At 36.8% G+C, this 26,297-nt stretch overlaps 1 protein-coding gene across 8 annotated transcripts in view; it reads right to left on the bottom strand.

The window, feature by feature from the left end:
- ASH1L (ash1 (absent, small, or homeotic)-like (Drosophila)) overlaps window positions 1-26,297 on the bottom strand; it is a 210,193-nt gene that overhangs the window by 162,892 nt on the left and 21,004 nt on the right. For all 8 annotated transcript variants that reach the window (XR_825127.1, XM_010838279.1, XM_010838278.1 and 5 more), the window contains one exon: window positions 14,791-15,311. Coding sequence is in view for 7 of the 8 variants with exons in the window: in XM_010838279.1 (XP_010836581.1) it covers window positions 14,791-15,210 (420 nt within the window). In the remaining variant the exon portion in view is untranslated. The remainder of the gene's footprint in view (window positions 1-14,790; window positions 15,312-26,297) is intronic.

The following is a 26,297-nucleotide window of genomic DNA, read 5'->3' as shown; positions in this document are numbered from 1 at the left end:
CTGAAGTGTAAAATCACTACCACAGCACACGTATAAATTAATCTATACTCTTTCTCTCAAGATTTCTCCCCGTAAATCCCTATATAACTAATTGGGAAAGAGGAACAATTCAGAAAAATGTCTTCAGTGGTTTAGACTCACTAAATAAGGTCAGGAGAAAAAAAAAATCTTTTTTTCATCATGTATTTAACCTTTTGTCCCTATTCATGAAGTTTCATAAAAGCTCCATGTTTGTTATCTCATCATATAGGGCTGTTAATTCTGATGTAATCCAAAAATCTTCACTTCTAAGCAGCTGTACCTCAGAATTTACTAGCAACGTGTACTTATGGAGCAGTCTGTATGTAAACACCTCTGGCATGATATACAGTCACTAAAATGAAATAAAGATATGAATAGACAACCATAAAAAGCAGTATGTGAATTAGTGAGTCAGCATGATGATATTTAGGCTTAATTCTCTGGGACTAAGCAAGTTATGCCTTCTATCAATTTGTTTCAATAATGACTTTTTCTATTAGCAAAATCAACAATGAAATGAGAAATATTTTTCACATTTAGCATATATTATGTACTCCATTAAAACAAACCACAATCAGACTCAAGCAGACATCCCTAACATGCTACACTTTAAAAGAAAGTAAACTGCTCAACCAGCCAAAAGCAATGCTGATTTAGAGAAGTTTCAACTACAAAATGAAAGCAAGAACTGAAGCTGAGCCTGAGGAAACTAATTATGGTAGTTTTAATCTTCTTGGTACATTTATAGCAGAGCTGCACTGTGCAATAGAAGAGATCTGCTTTTCCCCTCCATTTATGGGAGCTTTGATGGGAGCTTCTACAATTGGTGGTATTTTGGGAAAAGAGTGGCACTGACCTTATTTTGTCTTCAAGGCTTAGGGCAGATCTTGGCTGCCCCCTTAACAGTCTGTTTTGTGTGTGTTAAAGGGAGAAAAGAAGGCTTTATTGAAATGTGAAGATCTGGGAAAATTTGCATAATAGCCTCTGCCCTGGAGAAGCTGGGATCTATGCCAACCATTCTCTTCTCTACTACAAAGTAATTCTAGCTCAAGCAGCTTTCAAAGCAAACAATCAGCATGAAGGTAAAACAGAATTCCATTCAAAGCAGAACCTGGAGATAGCTATATACCATCAGGTATTCCTGCTTGAATAACCTTTACAACCAGAACATGGCAGTGGAAAAGTAACAGTGGGATAATGAGGACTTGTGTTCTGAACCTCCCCATAAGTTGATATAAGACTACACTCACAGATGGCACTCAGCTCACAAGTTACAAGTAAGAAGAATGTGACGATCTCTTATTTACCAAATCTTGAATTCACTAATAAGAACTAAGGAGCTTAAACACACAAAAAAATTGTATTTAAAAAAAAACCACTGGGTAAACATAAACCAGATACCAGTAAGAATAAAAGCTTCATCTGGGGTTCGTCTGGAGACAAACTCTCCCTAAAATCAACTTCATATAGGGTTTATGACTAACCTCTCTATCCAAAGCTTTATTTCCTTTCTTGTCCTGCCCCTGTTCCCCTCAGGACTGAGAAGTATCAAAGAAAAGAGGATACTGAAACCAACCAAGACCCTGCGGAGCGTTCTTGGGTACAAAAGCACCTCTGTATTCCTGTTACTTGGGGGGGAAAAAAAAAAGCTTCTAGGCCTTCAAGGGAATTCAAAACAGTAGGCTCAAGCAGTTAACCATTAGGGCTGTAGTGTCACAGGGATCTCGAGGTTTCTCCTGAAGGGACATGAATAACAATCTGGTGTATATCCTTGAGCGTTCTGTAGAAACTAAGACTCCTACCCAGGTGGAAGATGGTGACTATATGCTGGGCACAAGTACACAGACCCCAGGCCGATTATAACCAGATGGTTGGCATTCCCGAAACATCATTGTTACCTTAGCACCAAACAATCAGAACAAAGTTCATGAGCTGCTCATTCTCCTTGCTTGGAGCCCTGCAAACAAATTCTTACTCTGATGCTAACACCCCTGCCAGAGTCTGACTTGCTGCCTGGGCACAAGAGCCCTTGGTTGATAACAATCTGGTACCACCTTTTAGTGGGTGAGTCACTAAGATATGTCAGATGCATTCAAAAGGTACTTGACTACTAAAAATATTTTCTTAAACTAAGAGCCTAATGTGGGGGGTTGTTTTTAACTGGAGATAATATAGATAACTTAGCTCACCTCTCTGTGTTGTGACAAAACAAAGTAAAGTTTTTGTTTGACCTCTTAGAAGAGTAGTTACCAAAGTTGTGCCTTACCAGGAAATTCATGAAACAGCCACAGTTGCAAGCATTACTACCAATAATACTAACTTCTTAAAATTAATGACCTATTGACTATACTAATCACAATAGAACCTAATAAGTTTTAATATGTACATACTTTAAGTAAATGAAAGAAGAGAAAATATTTGAGTAGTTCACTTATGAAAGTTACATGAATAAGCACTATCTTAGGGATAGGCAAACAAATTCTCTTATCCCCAAGCTGTATTTTAAGGGCAGTATTTTTGGTGGTGGTGGCAGTATTTATGCTTATAGATAAACCCACAGTCTATAATTTTATTGAACTATTTTTAAAGCATGTTCTGTGTTGATCATGAAATGCAAAAACTAAAAAGGTCACCTTGACAATTAAGGAGCATTCACTAGTAAAAGACAAATTAATAATTATACTATAATGTGATTTATGTTAAAAACAGAGAAATATATGCAATGGAAGCACAGAAGTTAGAGTAACTAACTCTGCCTGGGAAGGTTCAGGTAACATTTCAAAGAGTTGGGTGACATTTGAGCTGAGTCTTTCCACTCCATCATCCTACTTCTTCTCTCTATTGTATACTGCAACTTTTTTTCTTTTTATTTAGGAACTTAGTAATCTTAAACTTACTTTTCTAATTTCTCATCTTTATCTTAGACAATTTACTTCAAGGCTGAAAGAGAAGAAAAACATGTCACCAAGAATGCCTAGGAGATTTTCCACTTCTTTGAGAATTCCTAACACTCATAATTAACAAACAGTTTAAAAAGAAAAGTTACCAAGTTCCCCTGCCTTTGGCTTTTAATTTTCAGAATCTGTGATTTCTTCAGCAGTCTTCTGTAGCTCCCTATGCATGCAACCAAGGACTAGACAAGGAACTACAGGATAATCATACTTAGCAAGTAAGCCAAAAAATGAAAAGGTGGGGTTCAGGTCTGTCTTCTTCCACCGTTTTTACTGTGAAAGTTACTACTGAATTCTGGGATTGTCTTTTTACTTTCACATACCTACTCAGATGTTAGTAATTCTATGTAGCTTGGCTAAAAACAGTTAAAATATTCTAATGTATATATTTACCATCTGTGAATTTTTGTCAAAATGCTTTTGCACACCTCCTAAACTCCAACTTCCTAATAGAGGAGCAGAACTTTATTACAAGTTCTTGACTTGCACATCAACTTTGAAATGTTTTCCAAAAATGAAGGTAAAATACACATAGCAGACCAGAACTTGACTGTTAAAAAATAAAGAGGAAAAAAAGATCAAATTGAATAGCTCAGAACCTATTCTGTTTAAAGAGTGGGCTCTCATTACTATTTCACTTAAACACTACTTATTTCTGACATCTTTGAGACATTATCTTCTTTTGCTAATATGTATTCCCTCTTTAGAAAATAGATTTTGGAGAAACCAAAGCCTTAGGAACACCATAAATCCAGTTTGAAGAAAGACTCATATTTATATCCAAGGAAGCCACAGTTAATATGCAAACTACTGCCCCTTTTCCCAGGTAAATCTTTACCCAGTCAGATATACCACTCCTAACATCTAATATTAGGTACTTGTTGGTGCAAAGTGATACTTAGTTAAAATAAAGAAGCTAAGGCTATTAAATAGATCCTGTATGCCACCTTCATATTTTTCTACCTTTTTTTTAGTTGGGGGAGAAGGAGTTATTAGATATACAACAAAAATTTCCTTTTCTTCTTGGGAGAGAATTCTTAATTGCTACATTTTTTAAATAGTAGGTTTTGAAAAACTACAGATAAACCTTTAAACAGACCAGCAATGCCCAAGGGTCATACTGAACTTTGCCAGCTATACTCTGAATCCCCAGTTCACCTCATTTCCCTTCCCCCCTTAACAGTTAAATCCTTGCAACTCATCCTTAAACCTGATCTCTAATGCCATCTGCTGTTGCAGTTCTGTGTTCTCAAGAAATTCTACAAACCTGCCCCAGTATTACTCCTACTTGACTTTCACTCCTGCATGAAAACCAAGCGGTGCTAATGGTAAAGAACCCGCCTGCCAATGGGTTGGGAAGATGCCCTGGAGGAGGGCATGGCAACCTCCCCCCGCCAACCGGTATTCTTGCCTGGAGAATTCCATAGACAAAGGAACCTGGTGGGCTACAGTCCATAGGGTCACAAAAAGTTGGACACGACTAAAGCGACTAAGTATGCATGAAGACCAAAGTAGTCAGGTATTAACAGATTTAGAAAATAAAATTCAGGTACTATGTCTTTGGTAAGATTTAATATTACAGTTACAAATGATAGGGTTCTTACTTACTAAAGTAATCCTAAATTTCTCAAATAGAAAAACTTTTCAAAAAAGCAATTTTAACTTTTGAGTGCAATAAAAAGTTGTAAGTTCCCCACTTGTCCTCCATTCTTTATTATTTTCTTAGTGCCCACCTACACTAAAGGGCTGTCAAACTGTTTGACAGCACAATTCACAAACACTCTAGGAAACATGCTAAATTCACCTTTGCCCTTTACTATTTACTTTGTCCTCAAATTAGAATTTGTCTAGCAAATGCTAACAAAAATGTCAACATCTAATTTTAAATACAAGTTCCACTGTAAAGCTTTCCATGCATACTTTCCTGCTCACTATCTTCTCCAAACAGTCCTATGAACACTTCATATGTATTCCTATTATGGAAGTTATCATTTGTTGTTGTTGATAAGTCACTAAGTTATGCCTGACACTTTGCGACTCCATGGACTGCCGTATGCTAGGCTTCCTCATGCTTCACTCTCTACAGGAGTTTGCTCAACTTCATGTCCGTTAAGTCAGTGATACTATCTAACCATCTTACCTTCAACTGCCCCTTTCTCTTGCCCTCAGTCTTTCCCAACATCAGGGTCTTTTCCAGTGAGTTGGCTTTTCGCATCAGGTGGCCAAAGCATTGAAGCTTCAGCATCAGTCTTTCCAATGAATATTCAGGACTGATTTTCTGTAGAAGTGACTGGTTTCATCTCCTTGCAGTCCAATGGACTTTCAAGAGTTTACTCCAACACCACAGATCAAAAGTATCAATTCTCTGGCACTCAGCCTTCTTTGTGGTCCAACTTTCACATCCATACATGACTACTGGAAAAACTACAGTATATGGACCTTTGATGGCAAAGTGATGTCTTTGTTTTTAATATACTGTTCAAGTTTGTCATCACTTTCCTTCCAAGGAGCAAGCGTATTTTAATTTCATGACCGTAGTCACTGTCAACAGTGATTTTGGAACCCAAGAAAATAAAGTCTGTCATGGTTTCCACTTTTTGCCCATCTTTTTGCCATGAAGTGATGGGACCGGATTCCATGATCTTAGTTTTTTTAAATGCTGAGTTTTAAGCCAGTTTTTTCACTCTCCTCTTTCACCTTCATCAAAAGGCTCTTTTTTCCTTTAAGTTTCCGCCATTAGAGTGGTATCATCTGCATATTTGAGGTTGTTGATATTTCTCCCAACAATTTTGATTCCAGCTTATGATTCACCCAGCCCCGCATTTTGCATGATGTACTCTGTACAAAAGTAAGCAGAGTGCAATACACAGCCTTGTCATACTCCTTTCCCAATTTTGAACCAATCAGCTGTTCTATGTAAGATTCTAACTTTGTTTCTTGACCCACATACAGGTTTCTCAGGAGACAGGTAAGATGGTCTGATACTCTTATCTCTTTAAAAATTTTCCACAGTTTGTTGTGATCCACACAGTCAAAGGCTTTAGTGTAGTCAATAAAACAGAAGTAGATGTGTTTCTGGAGTTCCTTTGCTTTCTCCAGGATCCAGTGAATGTTGGCAATTTGATCTCTGGTTCCTATGCCTTTTTTAAACCCAGCTTGTACATCTGGAAGTTCTTTAATCACATACTGCTGAAGCCTAGCTTCAGGGATTTTGAGCATAACCTTACTAGCATGTGATATGAATGCAACTGTACAGTAGTCTGAACATTCTTTGGTGTTGCTCTTCTTTGGGATTGGAATGAAAACTGATCTTTTCCAGTCCTGTGGCCACTGCTGAGTTTTCCAAATTTGCTGACATATTGAGTGCAGCACTTTAACAGCATCATCTTTTAGGATTTCAATAGCTCAGCTGGAATTTCATCACCTCCACTAGCTTTGTTGTAAGTTATCATACTATATCATAATTACTCATTTACTGCACAGGGAAGGCAATCAAATATTTTATGGAGGAATAAATAAAACATTGCTACAAGCCTACATTAGAGATTATGCTCAAAATTAAAGGATACAAAATTTGACCCTCTTTTGTGAAGTAGAAAGTAAAAACACTAGCCCTGTGATCAGTTTTCTAAAATGTAATAGCCAAATTAAAACATATATTCAAGGTAATGAAAATATTCTGAAGTTAGTGGTGATGGTTGCAAACCTTTGTATGTAGCTAATATATAAGGGGATATACTAAAAACCACTGAACTACACACTTTAAAAGAGGAAATTTTATGGTGTTAGAATTGTATCTCAATTAAAAATATATAAATTTTATCCAAAACCAAGCTAATCTAATAATATGGCATAATTTAAAGAAACTACTGAATTTCTCTGGAGGTCCAGTGGCTAGGACTCCCTGTTCCCCACGCGGGGGACCCTGGTCAGGCAACTAGGTCCTATATGCACCATTAAGAGTTCATATGCTGCAACTAAAGACCCCGCCTGCCCCAACTACTGATCCTGTGTGCCGCAACTAAGACCTGGCACAGCCAAATACATCAACAAACAACTGGAATCTGTGTGAAACAATTTAAAGACTACTAGGCAAATTAACCAAGAACAGAGCAAGAACAGAGCTAACTGTCATTATTATCTGCATATTTTCTTACTAAAGAAACTACATCAATCAGTTATATAATTTAATAAAAATCTTAGGCCAACAGGCCCTAATTAGAATACCTGGATTCAATGAGGGTTTTAATGTCTCCATAAAAATTACATCAGTGAAATTCAAAATTACATCTACAATTTGGTGTTTCTTAAATAATCTATTAAGTCAGCATAGTTGTTTCTTTTCCAAGCAAAAAAGTATCTTTTGGCAGGGAAATTACAATTACAGCTGTACATGTTGTTTGTAATTCACTTTGCTCATTCAATCCACTCAACTATGGTAAAATGACATCCAATAAACTATTCAATAACAAAAACTTAACACCAAATCTCAATCTTATTTGACCTAATTTATAATGGGGGCTTCCCCAGTGGCTCAGCAGTAAAGAATTCACCTGCAATGCAGGAGACTTGGGTTCAATCCCTGGCTTGGAAGATCCCCTGGAAGAGGAAATGGCAACCCACTCCAGTACTGGTAACAGGAAAATCCCATGGACAAAGGAGCATGGTGGGCTACAGTCCATCAGGTCACAAAGAATCAGACATGACTGAGTGCACGTGTGCACACACACATAAAATCAGTATACAGTGGTATGATATATCCCCCGATCCCTTTTCTCTCACACAAGTTTCAGTTTTAATCACTTGCTACAGGAAATAAGTATTTTAGTTATTTTTCATTTGTTACAAAAGAGCATGTTTCAATTTTCATTACAAAAGTTTATATGTAAACTAAGATCCCATATAACTAGCTATGCTGCACAATTCCAAAGCTGGAATTTTGTTTAAATACTAAAAAGGAATATACCTTTGCCTCGTTTCCTTTTAAGTTAGTGTGTGATAAATACAAGTAAATATTATGACTTCCACCTCTACTTTCACTTTCTAAAATACTGCAACAGAAGAATGACTATACCATTCTGACAACTTATGAAATGACACAGACACTACATAAAGTAACAAGACAGCCAAACCCAAACTTTTATATGAAATTCAAAAGAAAACATTTCTTTCCACTATAAACAAACAAAAATGAGACAGGAAGATCTATTATACATTTAATAGTCAATATATTTCTTATAAAACAATCAGGTGATTTCCACTCTAGCCATATGGCAGGCTAAACACCATAAATATCCATTTACCACAACAAAATAATTCAATCCAGCAATAAAATACCATGGTTGTTGCACTGTGGCCTCTTAGGAAGTAAGAAAAATCTCCAAAGGTCCAAAAAAAGAAAAAGATGCTAGAGTGTGTGTGTGAGTGTGTGTGTGTGTGTGTGTGTGTGAGTGTGTGTGTGTGTGTGTGTGTGAGTGTGTGTGTGTGTGTGTGTGTGTGTGTGTGTGTGTGTGTGTGTGTCGCTCAGCAACTCTGCGACCCCATGGACTGTAGTCCACCAGGCTCCTCTGTCCAAGGGATTCTCCAGGCAAGAGTACTGGAGTGGGTTGCCATTTCCTTCTCCAAGGGATCTTCCCGACTCAGGGATCGAACCCACGTTTCCTGCATTGCAGGCGGATTCTTTACTGTCTGAGCCACTAGGGAAGTCCCCTCGGTTTTCAGATATTTTAAAAATTCAATTGTTGTTGGGGAGGAAATTCTAGCACACTGCCCACCCCCACCAGGCGTCTATTTGCCAGTCCAAGGTCTAGCGTACACCCTCCAGCTCTCCACCCACAGCAGAATGAGCTGCACGCAGGCAGCCTTTTGCTGGGGGGAGGGTCTCAGGAACCCATTTGAACACCCTAAATCTTGGCAAAGCAAATTCAGAGTTTCTCAAAGAAGTGAAGTGAAGTGGAAGTTGCTAGTTGTGTCCGACTCTTTGCGACTCCATGGACAATATAGTCCATGGAATTCTCCAGGCCGGAATACTGAAGTGGGCAGTTTTCCCTTCTCCAGGGGATCTTCCCATCCCAGGAATTGAACCAGGGTCTCCTGCATTGCAGGCTGATTACTTTACCAGCTGAGCTACTCATCTACCAAATAGGTTCCAAGTTTAACCACAGATTAAAAAAAAAAAAAAATGAACGAAATATGAACTTTGTAATCAACTGAACAAGTTCTAGAAAAAAACTGTTTTTATTAAAATCACATAAAGTTTATAAACTAATAAGCAATAATGCAAGGAACACTCTAAAACATGAATAATGAGGAAGGATTAGCCCTACCAGATATAAAACATAGTAATTAAAACTACCATGATGGCAAATAGAGAACAATGACACAAAGTGGGAAATCAGACCAGACCCAAGTACACACAGAAATTCAGTGTACGATAAAGACGGTGTCTCAATTCTGAGGACTAAAAGAAGAATTCTTAAAGTATTAGGACAACCTGCAGTTATTTGGAAAAAGATAAAGTTCGATCCACAACTTATATATCATAGTAAACTTCAAATGGATCAAATATTTATATATTTAAAATGAAACATTAGGGAATTCCCCAATGGTTCAGTGGTTACAACCTAAGCATTCACTGCTATGGATCCTGGTCTGATCCCTGGTTGGGAAACTAAGGTCCTGCAAGCTCTGTGGCATGGCCAAAACTAATAATAATAAAAAGTGAAACATTAAAATATATAAGAACTTTAATAAACTTGAAGTGAAGGCCTTTTTAGTGACATGTCAAATGCTCAAAGCCATAAAAGGAAAGATTTATTAATTAAATTCTTTAAAAAACTAAAGATTTCTGCATGGCAAAATAAACAATAAACAAGATCTAAAGACAAATGACAAACTGGAAAAAAAAAAAACACTTATTAACCATATTTCTAAGGGCTAAAGAAGCTTAGTTTTTGTACAGGAAAATCCTCTAGAATATACTAATATGCTATGTAAGTGGAAAAATGAATGATGAAGAAAAGTGTATACAGTATAGTACCATTTATATTTTTAAATGGGGAGGGTGGGATTACATGTATCTGCTTGTATACATACATATACATATATATATAAATATATATATATATATTTGTGGGAGCTATCAAAGGCACTGATATTGGAGTTAGAAACGCCTAGAAATTTCTTTGCACCAATTTTGGTTCCAAACAACTTGTTTTTTTTTTTAGTTTTCCAAGTAAGACAACTTCATTATACAGAACAGTTTTCTTCATTTTGATTAAGAAATGTTCTGCTTAGTTGTCATATGGGGGTTATCACATGATTGCTTAAAAAGAAGGGAGAGAAGTATATTGATGGTAACAATGTTTGTTTCCTTTTTTGTCTTTTAAAGTCTGAACCATAGGAGTGTAATACTGATCAAAGCTGCTAGTCCAGTATCCATACTCTTAGGCATTAAATTTGTAACAGTTTTCCATGTCCAAAGTATTCCTTGCTATAGTAATCAGTTGAGAGCAAGTTCAGGGTGAGAGGGGTACCTGAAAATCTCTCAAAGACTGAAACATAAGAGAGAGGACTGTAAAACCTTTTTTTTTTTTATAAGGGGAAAATCCTTATGATGCTAGATTTGGAAGAGATATCTTGGCTATGACATCAATGCACAGGCAATAGAAGAAAAAATAGACGAATTAGAGTTCATCAAAATTGAGAACGGTTGTGCATCAGAGGACACTATCAAGACAGTGAAAAAGACAGCTCACAGCACAGGGAAAAAATATTAGCAAGTCATATACAGAATATACCTAGAACCCTGAAAACTCAGCAACAAAAAAAAAATCCACAATTCAAAGATCGTCAGAAGATTTAAACAGACATTTCTCCAGAGAAGATATGCAAATCAAACAAGCTCAGGAAAAGATGCTCAATGTTACTAGTCATCAGGGAAAAGGAAGGAAAACCACAGTGAGATACAACTTCATACTCTTTAGAGTGGCTATTATTTAAAATACACATACATACACACGAACACTCACACACACAGAAAATAACAAGTACTGAAGAGAATTTGGAGTAACTGAAACCCCCATGCACTGCTGGTGGGACTATGAAATGGTACAGTTGCTATGGAAAACAGTTTGGCAGTTCCTCAAAGACATCACAGGATCCAACAATTCTACTCCTAAGTATAGTACCGAAAGAAATGGAACACAGGAATTCAAACAGATGTTTGTACACCAGTGTTCACTGTAGCATGTTTTCCCATAGCCAGAATGTTGAAGCAAACCAAGTACCCACAGATGATGAATTTTAAACAAAATGTGGCCTAAATGTACATGAAATATTATTCAACCACAAAAACGAAGAGGTTTTGGTACATGCTACAAATGGATGAACTTGAAGACATGCTAGTGAAAGAAGCCAGAGACAAAAGGACCAATACTGCATGATTCCAGACAATTCATAGAAGCAGAAGTAGATTATGAATCACCAGAGATTGGGGGAGGGGGCTCTGTAACAAGACAGATTTATTATTTAATGGTTACAGAGTTTCTATTCGGTATGATGAGATGGTTTTGGAAAGAGATAGTGAGGATGGTTGAACAACACTGTGAATGGAATTAGTGACACTGAATTTACACTTAAAAATGATCAAAATGGCAAATTCTATATTAACATATTTTACAACTTTTAAAAATTAATAATGTTATATATCAATAACAAAACCACAAACTGTACAGTTTAAATGGGTGGATGGTATGATACATGAATTATACCTCAATAAAGACATTTTTTAAAATACCCAGACATATTGAGTCAGAACCAATAAGAAGGTATCAGGAATCTATACTTCTAATAAATATTTTATACATGTATCTTGCTATACACTAGCAAGTATTCTATAAGATAGTTTCTTAGAAGTGACACTGTGGAATCAAGGAATTGTCCATTTTAAATTGTCACAGATACAAGCAAATGCTCTCAAAAAGTACAGTATCAATATACTCTCCACCAACAGTGCATGAGAGTGCTTGTTTCCCCTATATTCTTGCCAACACTGAACATTATAAAATTTTTTAATTTTGCCAAAATGTAATATAGAAAGATAAATCTCAAAACTAATTAAAAATAAACCAAATACATATTAAACTGTACACTGTGCTGTATGTCAAATCTTATCACAATAAAACTGGGGGAAAATACATTTTAAAAAATAGGACCCTTAAAATCTATAACTTCTACAACTTTAACTAAAAGATACAAAAAGTATCTACTACTTCTCAAAGGAATGAACTAAACTTTAAACTTTAGTTATTAATGTGACAATTCCTAAATTTTGGATTAAAAAAAAAAATGACATATTTGGATTGCTCTAAATAATAGGGTCCATGCGTCAACTACTGTAAATTTAACAATATGTCACATAATTTGAGAAAGGGAAAATTTCACTTAAGGAACTGAACCATTATATTTTGCCATTATATAAACTGGGCTTCTCTGGTGATCAATGGTAAAGAATCCACCTGTCAACGCAGGCCATAAAGAGTTCGATCCCTAATCCCGGAGGATCCTAGATGTCATGGGGCAACTAAGGCGATGTGCCACAACTACTGAGCCTGTGCTCTAGAAGCCCAGGAGCCGTAACTGCTGGGCCTAGGTGCCACAACTGTTGAAGCCCATGCGCCCTAGAGCCCTAGCTCTGCAACACGAGAAGCCACCACAATGAGAAGCCCGTGCGCAGCAATGAAAAGCCAGCACAGCCAAAAAAAAAAATTTTTTTACGTAAACAGCAATCATTCTAGCAAAATATTTTTTCACAGGGCAATTATTTTTGCCCTCTGAACACTGCCAAAAGAAAACTTCTATTAAGAAATAAAATATATGATCTATGTTTCTATGTTTTTACTAGAAATTTAAGGCCTAATCTTGCTTTAAAATCATCACTAACAAAAACCCAACTATTTTTGAAGAATCCGGGGGGAAATGGTTTGGTTGTTTTGGTAAAGCCTTGCTTTAAAATAAATAAAACAACTCCCTCTCCCCCCACTTCTGCTCCACAAGCTTTCTCAGACTACCAACATGCCTTTTAACAGTCTAGCTTTCTCTCCTGAGCCACTGATGCTCAGTCTTTTTGGAGTGATGAAACCCTTAGTAAAGCTGCTAAGAGCTATGTAAAAATGCATCAGAATGAACACAAAATTCTTCACAGATTATCATAGTCCGAGAGCAATCATAAGAAACCAAACCTTTCTAGAGATCCCAGGTTATAAATCCATATCTTAGGCTGTAAAAAGGGAGAATAGAACACTTACAAGAATTTATCTCATACTAAATACTATACACAAATTTAATTATTTTTTAAAATTGAAGTAAAGCTGACTTACAATATTGTGTTCATTTGAGGTGTACAGCAAAGGGATTCAGCATTTTTTTCAGATTATATTCCATTATAGGTTATCATAACATACTGAACATAATTTCCTGCTCTATACAGTAAATCCACACTGCATATCTACTTCATGTACAATTGTTGATTATACTAATTTGTCTTTCCATCCCTTTCTCCCCTTTGATAACCATAAATTTGTTTTCTGTCTGTAAGTCTGTTTCTGTTTTCTATAAAGACTCATTTATATTATTTTTAGATTCCACATGTAAGTAATATCCTACAATATTTGTCTTTCTCTGACTTACTTTACTAACTATAATATTCTCTAGGTCTATCCATGTTGCTGCAAATGGCAATATTTCATTCTTTTATGGCTAATATTCTATAAATATACATATATGCACATATACACACACCACATCTTCTTAAGCCAACTGTTTGTTGATGGGCACTTGGGTTGTTTCCAATGCCTATCCATTTAATATAGGCATAAACAGTTCCATGTTATAAATGAGAAAAACACAGCTCAGTAAGATAAACCAAATAACCTGTGTGCAGTTATTAAGCCAGGACTTGAATTAGCTTCTGACTCTATAATTCAAGCTCTTCCCATTATTTATGAAGAACTAATTTAGAGGTAGTAACATAGTCAACATTCTATGTTAAAGTAACTGTTGGAAGAATAAGCACCTACTCATTACCACAATTTTGTGAGTATACAGATAGCTTTCCTCAGGAACCAAAAACTATATTCTGCTACAAACAATTTAAGTAGGATATGAACTACTTAAACATTAAAAATAAGTACATATTGTGGGTGCAATCTTTTTACTACAAAACCTATTATTAGCACTATTTTAAAAAATACTATAGAAAGATTACTAAAGACAATCATCTTGAAGCCCTTTAAAAATCAGCTGTGCAAAACAAGCTCTAACATTGTTTCAAATAAAAAGGTCCAGATAAAAAACTTTTTTAATTCATCTTTAGAAAATTCTTGAGGTCAGCAAGAATAGAACCATCCTGAAAGGTAGGTGGTATAATCATTTAACATCTATGAGTGTCAGTTTCTTCTCTGTTATTAACAATTTGTCTATCATCATATTGTTAGTAAGTATGAGGGCAAGATTCAACTCTAGGTTTTCTAACTAAAAATTCAATATTCCTTCCACTTGGCCATGTAGGAACAGCAATCTGGATATACCCCACTTAAAATATTTGCCATAATTTTACAAATTCAAATACATGCATAGTTATACTACCACCCGCTTCTCTTACAAGCCTCAAAATCTGTTTGAGGCTCCCAAAATAGACTATTTAGAAATAACATAAAGATTAAAATAAAAATTCCTGAAATATGTACATAGGTTTGATAAAAATGAGTATTAGTCCAAATAGTGTTAATGATCATGTATTGTCAGGACTTCTACTTACCCGTCTTGAAGGGCAGTGTTCATTCTTTTCATCTGTCATCTTCCCACTTTTAAGTGCTTTCCTTGGGTGCTTGATAGTTGTCTTTATGGCAGGTCGACATACATAGTTCTCCAAGTTCTTTGGAGGTTTTTTAGTTCTCTTAGCCTGAAGGCCAATTTTCAATTTTAAATTTCCTTCTGTAAAGTTTGTTTCTTTCACTGAAAACTGTTGCTGTGCATCAGTCAAACCATTATCTTTCCCTGCTTCAGTGTTTCTTTCCCGATTCCACTTGCGAAGGTCTTCTTCTTCCTTTGTGTTGTTCTCTAGCTCTACTTCTCTCTTGCTGACCAGTGTGCCCGTATTGATGGCAGAGGGACTCTTTCTTGAAAATCCTTCGGAATCAGAACCCAATCCTAACATAGCAGTATTTCTAGGGTCCATCACAAGTGTATGTTATTGCCAAGGAATCTTTTGAAAATTTTATAGAATTGAGTTCCATAAAAAACAGGGTTCTCCAAAACTTGCAACCAGCATCTCTTTCTCTGCAGGATAGACCATAACAAAAATTTATCAGAACAGAGGCAATTATTGATTAACACAAGAAATGGGTATAGAGAGGAGATAAGAACGTCAGGAAGAACCCAAAATCACAGTTAAAATGGATCAAAATGCAGTTCAAAATGGTTAAATTCCCTTAGTTACAAATAAATTTGTATTTCAGAATATGTCTATTATTCTCCAGATATTATAAACAAGCTGCAATGGTATAGTGCAAATCAATGTTTAAGAACCACTGTTAAAATCCAACCAACAAGCTTCTGCAACTGATAGTCAAGCAAACACAGTCTAAGATAAAAATAATATATATTTCAACATTCCTCAGTTTCAAAGGAATATATTTCTCACATTTTACTTAAAGAAAATCAATTTCATTCAAGGTAAAGAATCATATTTTGGGCTAGTTTCAGCACTCCAATCTTATTTATTAAGAGGTGGTAGGTTTTCCAGGTTAAGACTCTTGGGCTGGAATTATCTCTAATGCTGGTTTACGATTCAACTCTGAATCCATATACTCATGAATTCATTCCTTAAAAAATATTTCTAAACATCCATCATGTTCCAGGCACTGGGCAACACCCTGGAAATTACAGTATTGAACAAAACAAATCCAGTTCCTAAATTTATAATCATTATATATAGTGAGAAAGACAAACATTAAGTAACTATATAAATTATTTAGAACAATTGCTATAAGAGGGTGGGATGATTTGGGAGAATGGCATTGAAACATGTATAATATCATATAAGAAACGAATCACCAGTCCAGGTTTGATGCAGGATACAGGATGCTTGGGGCTGATGCACTGGGATGACCCAGAGGGATGGTATGGGGAGGGACGTGGGAGAGGGGGTTCAGGATTGGGAACATGTGTACAACCGTGGTGGATGCATGTTGATGTATGGCAAAACCAATACAATATTGTAAAGTAATTAGCCTCCAATTAAAATAAATAAATTAAAAAAAAATTCTAAACACCAGAAGTATATTTTCAAAAGTTTTCCCAATAGCAAACAGTCAGTTGTCACAATTCAATCTCCCAAATCCATAAAATATTTTAAAATCAGAATGCAAAAACACAAAAAACAAAAAACCCAGAATACAGATTTATTGTTTTACAGTAGTTGGTACACCTTACCAGAGAATCTGAATAATCTACACAAGGCAAACCCTTTTCATTAAAAAAAGATTCTCAAGAAACTATATTACTATACTATCTAATGACTACTGAATATAAAACCAAAGTAATTCACTATTCTTGAGGACAAACTAGTTTTTCTTTCAAACATGTATCTGAATATATGATCCAAGACTTGCATCTGGGGAAAAAAAGAACATCCTATCCCTTAGAAGGGGCTTCCCTGGTGGCTCAGATGGTAAAAAATGAACCTGCAATGAGGGAGGCCTGGGTCTGATCCCTGGGGTGGGAAGAACCCCTGGAGAAGAGAACGGCTACCCACTCCAGTGTTCTATCCATGGACAGAGGAGCCTAGCAGGCTACAGTCTATGGGGTCACAAAGAGTCAGACATGAGTGAGTGACTTTCACCTCACATCCCTTAGAAAGTTCCATTTATGAAGTAGAATGGGCTCTCCAAGTGGCACTAGTGGTAAAGAACCTGCCTGCCAATGCAGGAAACATAAGAGACCCAGGCTAGATCCCAGGGTTCGGAAGATCCCCAGTAGGAGGGCATGGCAACCCATTCCAGTATTCTTGCCTGGAAAATCCCATCAACAGAGGGGCCTGGCGGGCTACAGTCCATAGGGTTGCAAAGAGTTGGACACGACTGAAGCGATTTAGCACATGAAGTAGAATATTTTATAGTTTAAACTATATGCCTTAAGACTTTTCTTTCCAATGAGAATGTAGGGCTTTCAAAGCAAATATCATGTGATATAACTTTTAAAACCCATACAAGAACTGTAAACAAAATGCATAGCCCAATGACTGGCCTATCATAGCAAGGCTCAACAGAAGGTGCCAGCAATTTTACTAGTAGTACTAGGAGCATTTTAAGTAGTTACTCAACAAATACGGGCAACTGACTGAAGTGTGTTCCTATTCTATTCATTCACACAAACAGCTCAAAGAGTAATTTTCAAGTCATTTACATATGACAATTCTTGCTGTCTACCATTTCATATATTAACACTTCACAATGGCATAAGGCTCTTCATAATCTGGCTCTAACTATTCAGACTTGTCTATCCCTACTTCCTAAAACACACCCTCTATGATTTAGTCAATTCTGCTTTTTGTTTTTTTTACTGTCCCTAAAAAATTGTGTTCGTTTCTCTTCAATGTCATGTGCTTTCTATTTATTCCATGATGTGTTCAGTTCAGTTGCTCAGTCATGTCCGACTCTTTGCGACCCCATGGACCACAGCACGTTAGGCCTCCCTGTCCATCTCCAACACCCGAAGTCTACTCAAACTCATCTCCATCGAGTTGGTGATACCATCCAAGCATCTCATCCTCTGTTGTCCCCTTCTCCTCCTGTCTTCAATCTTTCCCAGCACCAGGGTCTTTTCAAAAGAGTCGACTCTTTGCATCAGGTGGCCAAAGTATTGGAGTTTCAGCTTCAGCATCATTCCTTCCAATGAACACTCAAGACTGATCTCCTTTAGAATGGACTGGTTGGATCTCCTTGCAGTCCAAGGGAGTCTCAAGAGTCTTCTCCAACACCGCAGTTCAAAAGCATCAATTCTTCGGCACTCAGCTTTCTTCACAGTCTAACTTTCACATCCATACATGACCACTGGAAAAACCATAGCCTTGACTAGACGGACCTTTGTTGGCAAAGTAATGTCTCTGCTTTTTAATATGCTGTCTAGACTGGTCATAACTTTCCTTCCAAGGAGTAAGCGTCTTTTAATTTCATGGCTGCAGTACCCATCTGCAGTGATTTTTGGAGCCCAAATGATCTTAGTTTTCTGAATGTTGAGCTTTAAGCCAACTTTTTACTCTCCTCTTTCACTTTCATTAACGGGCTCTTTAGTTCTTCTTCACTTTCTGCCATAAGGGTGGTGTCATCTGCATATCTGAGGTTATTGACATTCCTCCCAGCAATCTGATTCCAGCTTGTGCTTCATCTAGCCCAGGGTTTCTCATGATGTACTCTGCATATAAGTTAAATAAGTTGGGTGACAATATACAGCCTTGACGTACTCCTTTTCCTATTTGGAACCAGTCTGCTGTTCCATGTCCAGTTCTAACTGTTGCTTCCTGACCTGCATATAGGTTTCTAAAGAGGCAGGTCAAGTGGTCTGGCATTTCCATCTCTTTCAGAATTTTCCACAGTTTATTGTGATCCACACAGTCAAAGGCTTTGGCATAGTCAATAAAGCAGAAATAGATGTTTTTCTGGAACTCTCTTGCTTTTTCCATGATCCAGTGGATGTTGGAAATTTGATCTCTGGCTCCTCTGCCTTTTCTAAAACCAGCTTGAACATCTGGAAGTTCATGGTTCACATACTGTTGACGCCTGGCTTGGAGAATATTGAGCATTACTTTACTAGTGTGTGAGATGAGTGCAATTGTGCGGTAGTTTGAGCATTCTTTGGCACTGCCTTTCTTTGGGATTGGAATGAAAACTGACCTTTTCCAGTCCTGTGCCCACTGCTGAGTTTTCCAAATTTGCTGGCATATTGACAGCAGCCTTTCACAGCATCATCTTTTAGGATTTAAAATAGCTCAACTGGAATTCCATCACCTCCACTAGCTTTGCTCGTAGTGATGCTTTCTAAGGCCCACTTGACTTCACATTCCAGGATGTCTGGCTCTAGATGAGTGATCGCACCATCGTGATTATCTGGGTCATGAAGATCTTTTTTGTACTGTGTATTCTTACCACCTCCTCTTAATATCTGTGTTAATGATGTGTTCACATCCTGAAATTCAAAACTCTGAAAAAATTAAGTTTTTTCATAATATTCTAAATGACAAAATCTTACCTGATCTGATCTGAATCCATTTTGGTCTTAATTACCACAATTTCTGTGAACAGGCATATACTTTAATGCAGAATTATTAAAGTGTGTGATTAAGGAGTCTTTGTTGCCAGTTCTTCCTTTTTTCACTCAACTCTAAACACTGGAGTGCCCCAGGGTATGCCTTTTCCTTTTCTATTTACATTCACTTCCTAAATCACCAGATTCAGTCTACTGAATTTGGTGGTGGTGTTTTAGTCAGTTAAGTCTTGCCCAACTCTTGCCAACTGATGGCCTGTAACCCGCCAGGCTCCTCTGTCCATGGAATTCTCCAGGCAACAATACTGGAGTGGGTTACCATTTCCTTCTCCAAGGGATCTTCCTGACTCAGGGACTGAATCTGCGTCTCCTGTGTTGTAGAGGGATTCTTTATCATTGAGGCACCAGGGAAACCCAGTCTTTTGAATTTAAATTCCATCTAACATGGATGATTCAAAAATTTCTATCTCCAGATAGAGACCAGCTGAGACTCCTCCTGGAACTCTAAATGCATATTATCTAAATGCTACTTGACACACTGACTATATAATTAATAATTAGGCACTTCAAGCTTAACATGTCCAAAGTCAATTTGCCTTTTCTGAGCCCCTCAAATCTGTTCTTCCCACAGGCTTACTCATCTCAATAAATGCAACTCCAACCAGAAATATTAAGACCAAAAAATTTTAATCATCTTTGATTCCTTCCTTTTTTAAATATCCCATATGTCCACTTGGTCAGAAAAGCCTACTTTACCTTCAAAATCCCTGGAGAAGGAAATGGCAACACACTTCAGTATTCTTGCCTGGAGAATCCCCATGTTCAGAGGAGCCTGGCAGGCTACAGTCCATGGGGTTGCAAGAGTCGGACACAACTTAGTGACTAAACCACCACCACCACCACCTTCACAATGTATGCAGAACCTATTTCTCACTAATTCGACAGCTACGTTATCAAATCCAACTGATAATATCTGACCTGAATTATTTAATAACATCCTAACTGACTCCTTGCTTCAGCTTTTGTATCTCTATAGAGCCTTCTCAACAGCATGGTAATCCCTTTAAAGGCTGTATCATATTACGTAACTCCTCCACTCAAAAATCCTTTCAATGACTTCCCATATCACTCAAGTTCTCACAATGGTCTAAATGCCCTACAATCTCCTCTACTCCCTCTTCTCCTACCAGTTTTCCTGCTTAATTCCAAGGAGGTGGGGACACAAGTATTCTTCTGTTTTTCAAACATGAAATACTTCTACCTCAGGTCTTTGCACTTATTCTACCCGACAAGAACACCCTTCCCCAGATCACTGCATGATCTGCACTGTCACTTCTATTATGTCTTTGCCTATAAAACAGAAAACACCCAGCCCACATCCTCTCACACTCTATCCTGTTTTATTTCTCCTGCGCTTTTCTCACCATCTGGTGTACAATGTATTTATTTATTGCCTATACCCTTCCATTGGAATGTGAAGTCCACATGGAAATGGATTTTTGTCAGTTTAGTTCAATGGAGTATTCCAGCATCAACAACAGTACCTGGCACATAGGTAGTGTTCAACAAATATTTCAATTCATTCCATGCCTTATGTGGGTTACATCTTATTGGCTTCAACTTGTTCCTTTTCTATTCTTTTCCCTCCTCTTTCTTTCTTGTTTCTTAAATTCTAACGCCAATCCAGGGTTTTGTGTTACTAATGGTGAACTGATGGGTCTGCCAAATATCTTACTGGTTAGTTATAAAAAGAAATTCTTTTAGGAATAAAAACAAATAATAAGTTATTCAAAAACAACTGCTTTTATACTCACTACTCAAAAGTATACACATTTTAAAATTTATCAACATTTTTTAATTTTCATAATGAAAGAATACCAGAAGTTTTAATGTACATTTACAAATATAAAGTAGAATTTCTGTATTTCTTCCAAAAAGCTCAAAGCATTTTTTTACCAGCACTTATTTCCAAAACATTCCAGAGAAGAGTTTGGAGAACATGACTCTCTTCATTTTAAAAATGGAAAAAAACTGAAACCAAGTGACACAAATTATTAACAGAACATCAATAAATGGAAAAGAAATTTAATTTGAAAATATTGACCACTACCCTAGAAATATATGTAAGAAAAGAGAAATATTATGTTTCCTTAACTTCATCAAGGAGGAAAAAAGAAAATCCTAAGGGCATATTTTGTGAATCCATTTAGGAAGACTGGAAAATCATGACTGGCAAACTCCACATACCAAATTTAAGTGTGTCTAGTAAAAACAAATCCAAGTTCTGAAGATACTTCACAACAAAGAATGCTTTTTATCTGCTAAACGTAAACCGCTTGAAAAGCAGTCCCTACAACAGCTGCCAAAATGTTGTTTTTGAACTTTTAAAGCACTGTTCTTTGTGAATGATATTCTTTCAGCTTTTGGAAAGATGTATCTATACAACCTAGGTTTTCCATCTCAGGGCAAGGATTCCATATTGTTACACAATTTATTTTGGTTCTTACTATAATATATTCCATTTAAAACACAGTTTCAAGGAGAAACACAGAAGTAAGAATCCTAGAATGTCTTCATTCATGCCCAGAGAGGCAAATTCAACATTCAGCTAATGTGCAACGTTGGGGTTTATATTTTCACACCACTGAAACAATCCAAAAACGTCTAGCCCAAATTCTAGAGGAAACAACATTAAATATATGCATGAAGTCCCTTTTCCTAGATCATTTTATCTGTGAACAAAGTTTTTAGAAAATTATTAATTACAGGTGACCCTTGAACAAGAGTTTGAACTGCACAGGTCTACTTAAAGATTTTTTTCAGTAGTATATACTACAGTGCTATGTGACTCACAGTTGGCTGAATCCACACATGTGGAGGAACTGCATATACAAGGAACCGACTACGTGGATTTCTGACCACCTGGAGGGGCAGGCCCCTAATCCCCATTTTGTTCAAGGGTCAGCTATATATATTTTCTAAGTACTACAAATATTGAGTCCTTACAGTGGGCTTAGCATTAGTAATTTAAAATTAATAAAAATACCTAAATTTCACCAAGCTCTTAATATGTGCAAAGCGCTATGTTAAAAGTTTTATATAGATTATTTCATTTAAGCATCACAATCAACCCTCTTTCTAGAGATGAAAAAACAGGCGTGCCTGTTTGCGTGCTAAGTCACTTCAGTTGTATCCAACTCTTTGTTAATAGCGATTAAAAGGTAGAGTCTAGGTCTGTCTGGCTCATCTTAAACACTATGTTACACTGCCTCCCAAAGATCATGTTTACTGTTAAGTCACTTAGTTGTGTCCGACTCTTGGCGACCGCATGGACTGCAGCCCATCAGGCTCCTCTGTCCACAGAATTCTCCAGGCAGGAAATACTGGAGTGGGCTGCCATTTCCTTCTTCAAAGATCATGTTTAGTCCTGATCTTATCACTCCTCTCTGCTACATTTGCTATTTGAAACTCTCACCTGGCTGTTACGATCACATGTTCTACTGGCTCTCCAACTACCTCTCTAACCATTATATCATTTCCTTTATGGATTCATCATTCTTAATTTCAATAAATTCTTCATCCATTCAATAAATATTTTCAGACTCTCTAAGCATGTTTTGAGAATTGTGACATCTACAGTAGATAGTCATAAGTAATACAAATGTGGTCCTTGGTGTCATGAACCTTAAATTTTAGAGGTGAAGACCGATGAATGACTAATCATATAAATGTATTTAACTTCTAATAAACGTGAAGGTACTACTATTTGAAGTAGTATCAAGGAAACTTGGAAGGATGGGAAATACATCTTAGAAAAACATGTAACTATAAGCTGAGACCCAGTATGAGCAGGGATTAGCCAGGCAAAATATGGAGGTGAAAATAATCCAAAATAGGGGAATGGTGTGTGTAAAAACTCCCTGATATTGTAAAGGTAAACAAAGGGAGAACGGTACAAAAGGAAAATGGAAAGATAAGTAAAAATAGCTTGGAGAAGGCCTTTTTAGTCTGCGTGAAAGATATGGAATGCAAAGAAAGGCTCTGAGTAGGGAGTAACAAGATACAATCTACATTTTAAGAAAACGCCTCTGGTTGCTATGGAAGAATAATCAGAAAGATAGCAAGAGTTGATTATGAAATAACAATCATAAAATTGACATATTAAGGCAGTAGCACTGGAAATTTTTTAAAAATTGATGAATTAAGAGATATTTTAGAGGTATAACTGATATGATTTGTCAATAAGGAGGAAGAGAAGAGGGAAAGAAAATACGAAGACTTGAGCAACTAGAGAATTCTACAGTGGTAGACCATTTAGACACTCCTTCAACAAATATTTACTAAGTGATCATTATGTAACAAAAACTTGTATAGCATTGCAAAAAACCCACAAAAATCCTGCCCTCATGGGGCTAACATTCGATAAACTGTTTGCCAGGATGAGAAACGTGAGATCAAGAGTTCAGTAATAAATGTCTTAAATCTTAGATGCCTGTGAAACATTTACACAGAAAGATCAAGCAGAGAGATAAAAATATATGTACATGATATATACAGTGGTAGTGGTTTAGTCACTAAGTCATGTCCAACTCTTATGACCCTTTGGACTGTAGTCTGCCAGGCTCGTCTGTCCATGGGATTTCCCAGGCAAGAATACTGGAGTGGACTGCCATTTCCTTCTCCATGGGATCTTCCTGACCCAGGGATCGAACCTCAGTCTCCTGTATCACAAGCAGACTCTTTACGAAGTGAGCCATCAGGGAAGCTGCTATGATAATATATGAATATAAAGTAAAAGGCATTTTATAAGTTTTTGTTTTAACTTGGTAAGAAAAGTAATTTATCTTATTAACTTTTCTTAATACGTAAAAACAATATTTTTTCCCTTTTTAGATATGTACACATTTATAATCACCACACTACATACTAAACAGTGTTTGCAGATTTTTAGCTTAAAATAAGTAAAATCTTGCTTGACTCATCTATAATATTTTCATGTTCCTCTGTGGTCTTTACTAAACACAGTTAAGAGATTGTAATCATTACTTTATATCTCAACATTCAAAACCAGATATAAATTAACTATATGAGGCTTTTACAAATTTATAGTTCATTATGCATTTAATTTGTCTTGGGTTTCATGCTCTTTAAAATTCTTATAGATGACTGTAATATTTCTTAGAATATATCATGTTAGCTAAATAATCACAGTACCACCAGAAATGTGGAGATCATCCTTGACTCCTCAACCTAACAACTAAAACTTGTGAAAACCACATAAATAATTTTTGATTACATATACTTCTAATTCCACTGCCACTGACTTGTCCAAAAAAATTAATTCTGACCCCAAATATAATATTGGCTTTCTAATTTCTTTGTATATTCATCTTGCTCTCCATCAGTCTTTTTCCCAAGATACAGTCAGAAAGATGATTTCTAAAAATAACCTAATTATGTCATTTCTCAGCTTAAAATCTTTGAAGTTTTTATGTTGACCTTTGGATATAAAAGTCCCTAATCCTAAACATAATTTAGATTTTCAGTATGGTACAGTATTTCAGGACACAAACTGGATCCAGAATGCACAGGCTCAGATTCCAGGTTCTGGTAGATTAATTTTGGGCAAGGCACTCCATGCCTTGTTGTCTCATCTGTGAAAACAGTTTCGGGGTTCAATGAACTAGTCCATAAGAAGTACTTACAAAAGTACTTCACACACACACACACACACACACAGTGTTTACTTTTTTGTTATTATTATCTTCCTCTACCTAACTCTAGCCACATCATTTCTCATTCTTCTGTGAGCAGAGCAGGAGCAAATAAAACCCCTCAAAAGCAGGAATATATGTATAACACAGAAACAGTTCTAAGCGTTCTAAGACCTTTTCAGTTTCCCAAATGTCTCCGTCATCCTCCCTCCAGAAGGACACATAGTTCTCTCTGCCTAGAACTCTTTTCTATTCCCTTCTAAGTCGACTACCACTCATCCTTTCCATCTCAGCTTAAAGGTCAGTTCATCAGGCAGACACTTCCTAACCCCCTAGACCAGGGGAGATCTCCTTTTTAGAGGTTCATATAGCGTACTGTGATGATGCTGTGAAAGTGCTGCACTCAATATGCCAGCAAATTTGGAAAACTCAGCAGTGGCCACAGGACTGGAAAAGGTCAGTTTTCATTCCAATCCCAAAGAAAGGCAATGCCAAAGAAGGCTCAAACTACCGCACAATTGCACTCATCTCACATGCTAGTAAAGTAATGCTCAAAATTCTCCAAGCCAGGCTTCAGCAATATGTGAACCATGAACTTCCTGATGTTCAAGGTGGTTTTAGAAAAGGCAGAGGAACCAGAGATCAACTTGCCAACATCCGCTGGATCATGGAAAAAGCAAGAGTTCCAGAAAAACATCTATTTCTGCTTTACTGACTATGCCAAAGCCTTGGACTGTGTGGATCACAATAAACTGTGGGAAGTTCTGAAAGAGATGGGAATACCAGACCACCTGACCTGCCTCTTGAGAAACCTGTATGCAGGTCAGGAAGCAACAGTTAGAACTGGACATGGAACAACAGACTGGTTCCAAATAGGAAAAGGAGTACGTCAAGGCTGTATATTGTCACCCTGCTTATTTAACTTATATGCAGAGTACATCATGAGAAACGCTAGACTGGAAGAAGCACAAGCTGGAATCAAGATTGCCCGGAGTAATACCAATAACCTCAGATATGCAGATAACACCACCCTTAGGGCAGGAAGTGAAAAGGAACTAAAAAGCCTCTTGATGAGAGTGAAAAAGTCGGCTTAAAGCTCAACATTCAGAAAACGAAGATCATGGCATCTGGTCCCATCGCTTCATAGGAAATAGATGGGGAAACAGTGGAAACAGTGTCAGACTTTATTTTTTGGGGCTCCAAAATCACTGCAGACGGTGATTGCAGCCATGAAATTAAAAGACGCTTACTCCTTGGAAGGAAAGTTATGACCAACCTAGATAGCATA

Source organism: Bison bison, unplaced genomic scaffold (genome assembly GCF_000754665.1).
Source record: "Bison bison bison isolate TAMUID 2011002044 unplaced genomic scaffold, Bison_UMD1.0 scf7180017864093, whole genome shotgun sequence".
NCBI lineage: Eukaryota > Metazoa > Chordata > Mammalia > Artiodactyla > Bovidae > Bison > Bison bison.
The sequence above is the reverse complement of the archived record's forward strand: the minus strand, read 5'-3'. Positions and strand labels throughout refer to the sequence as shown.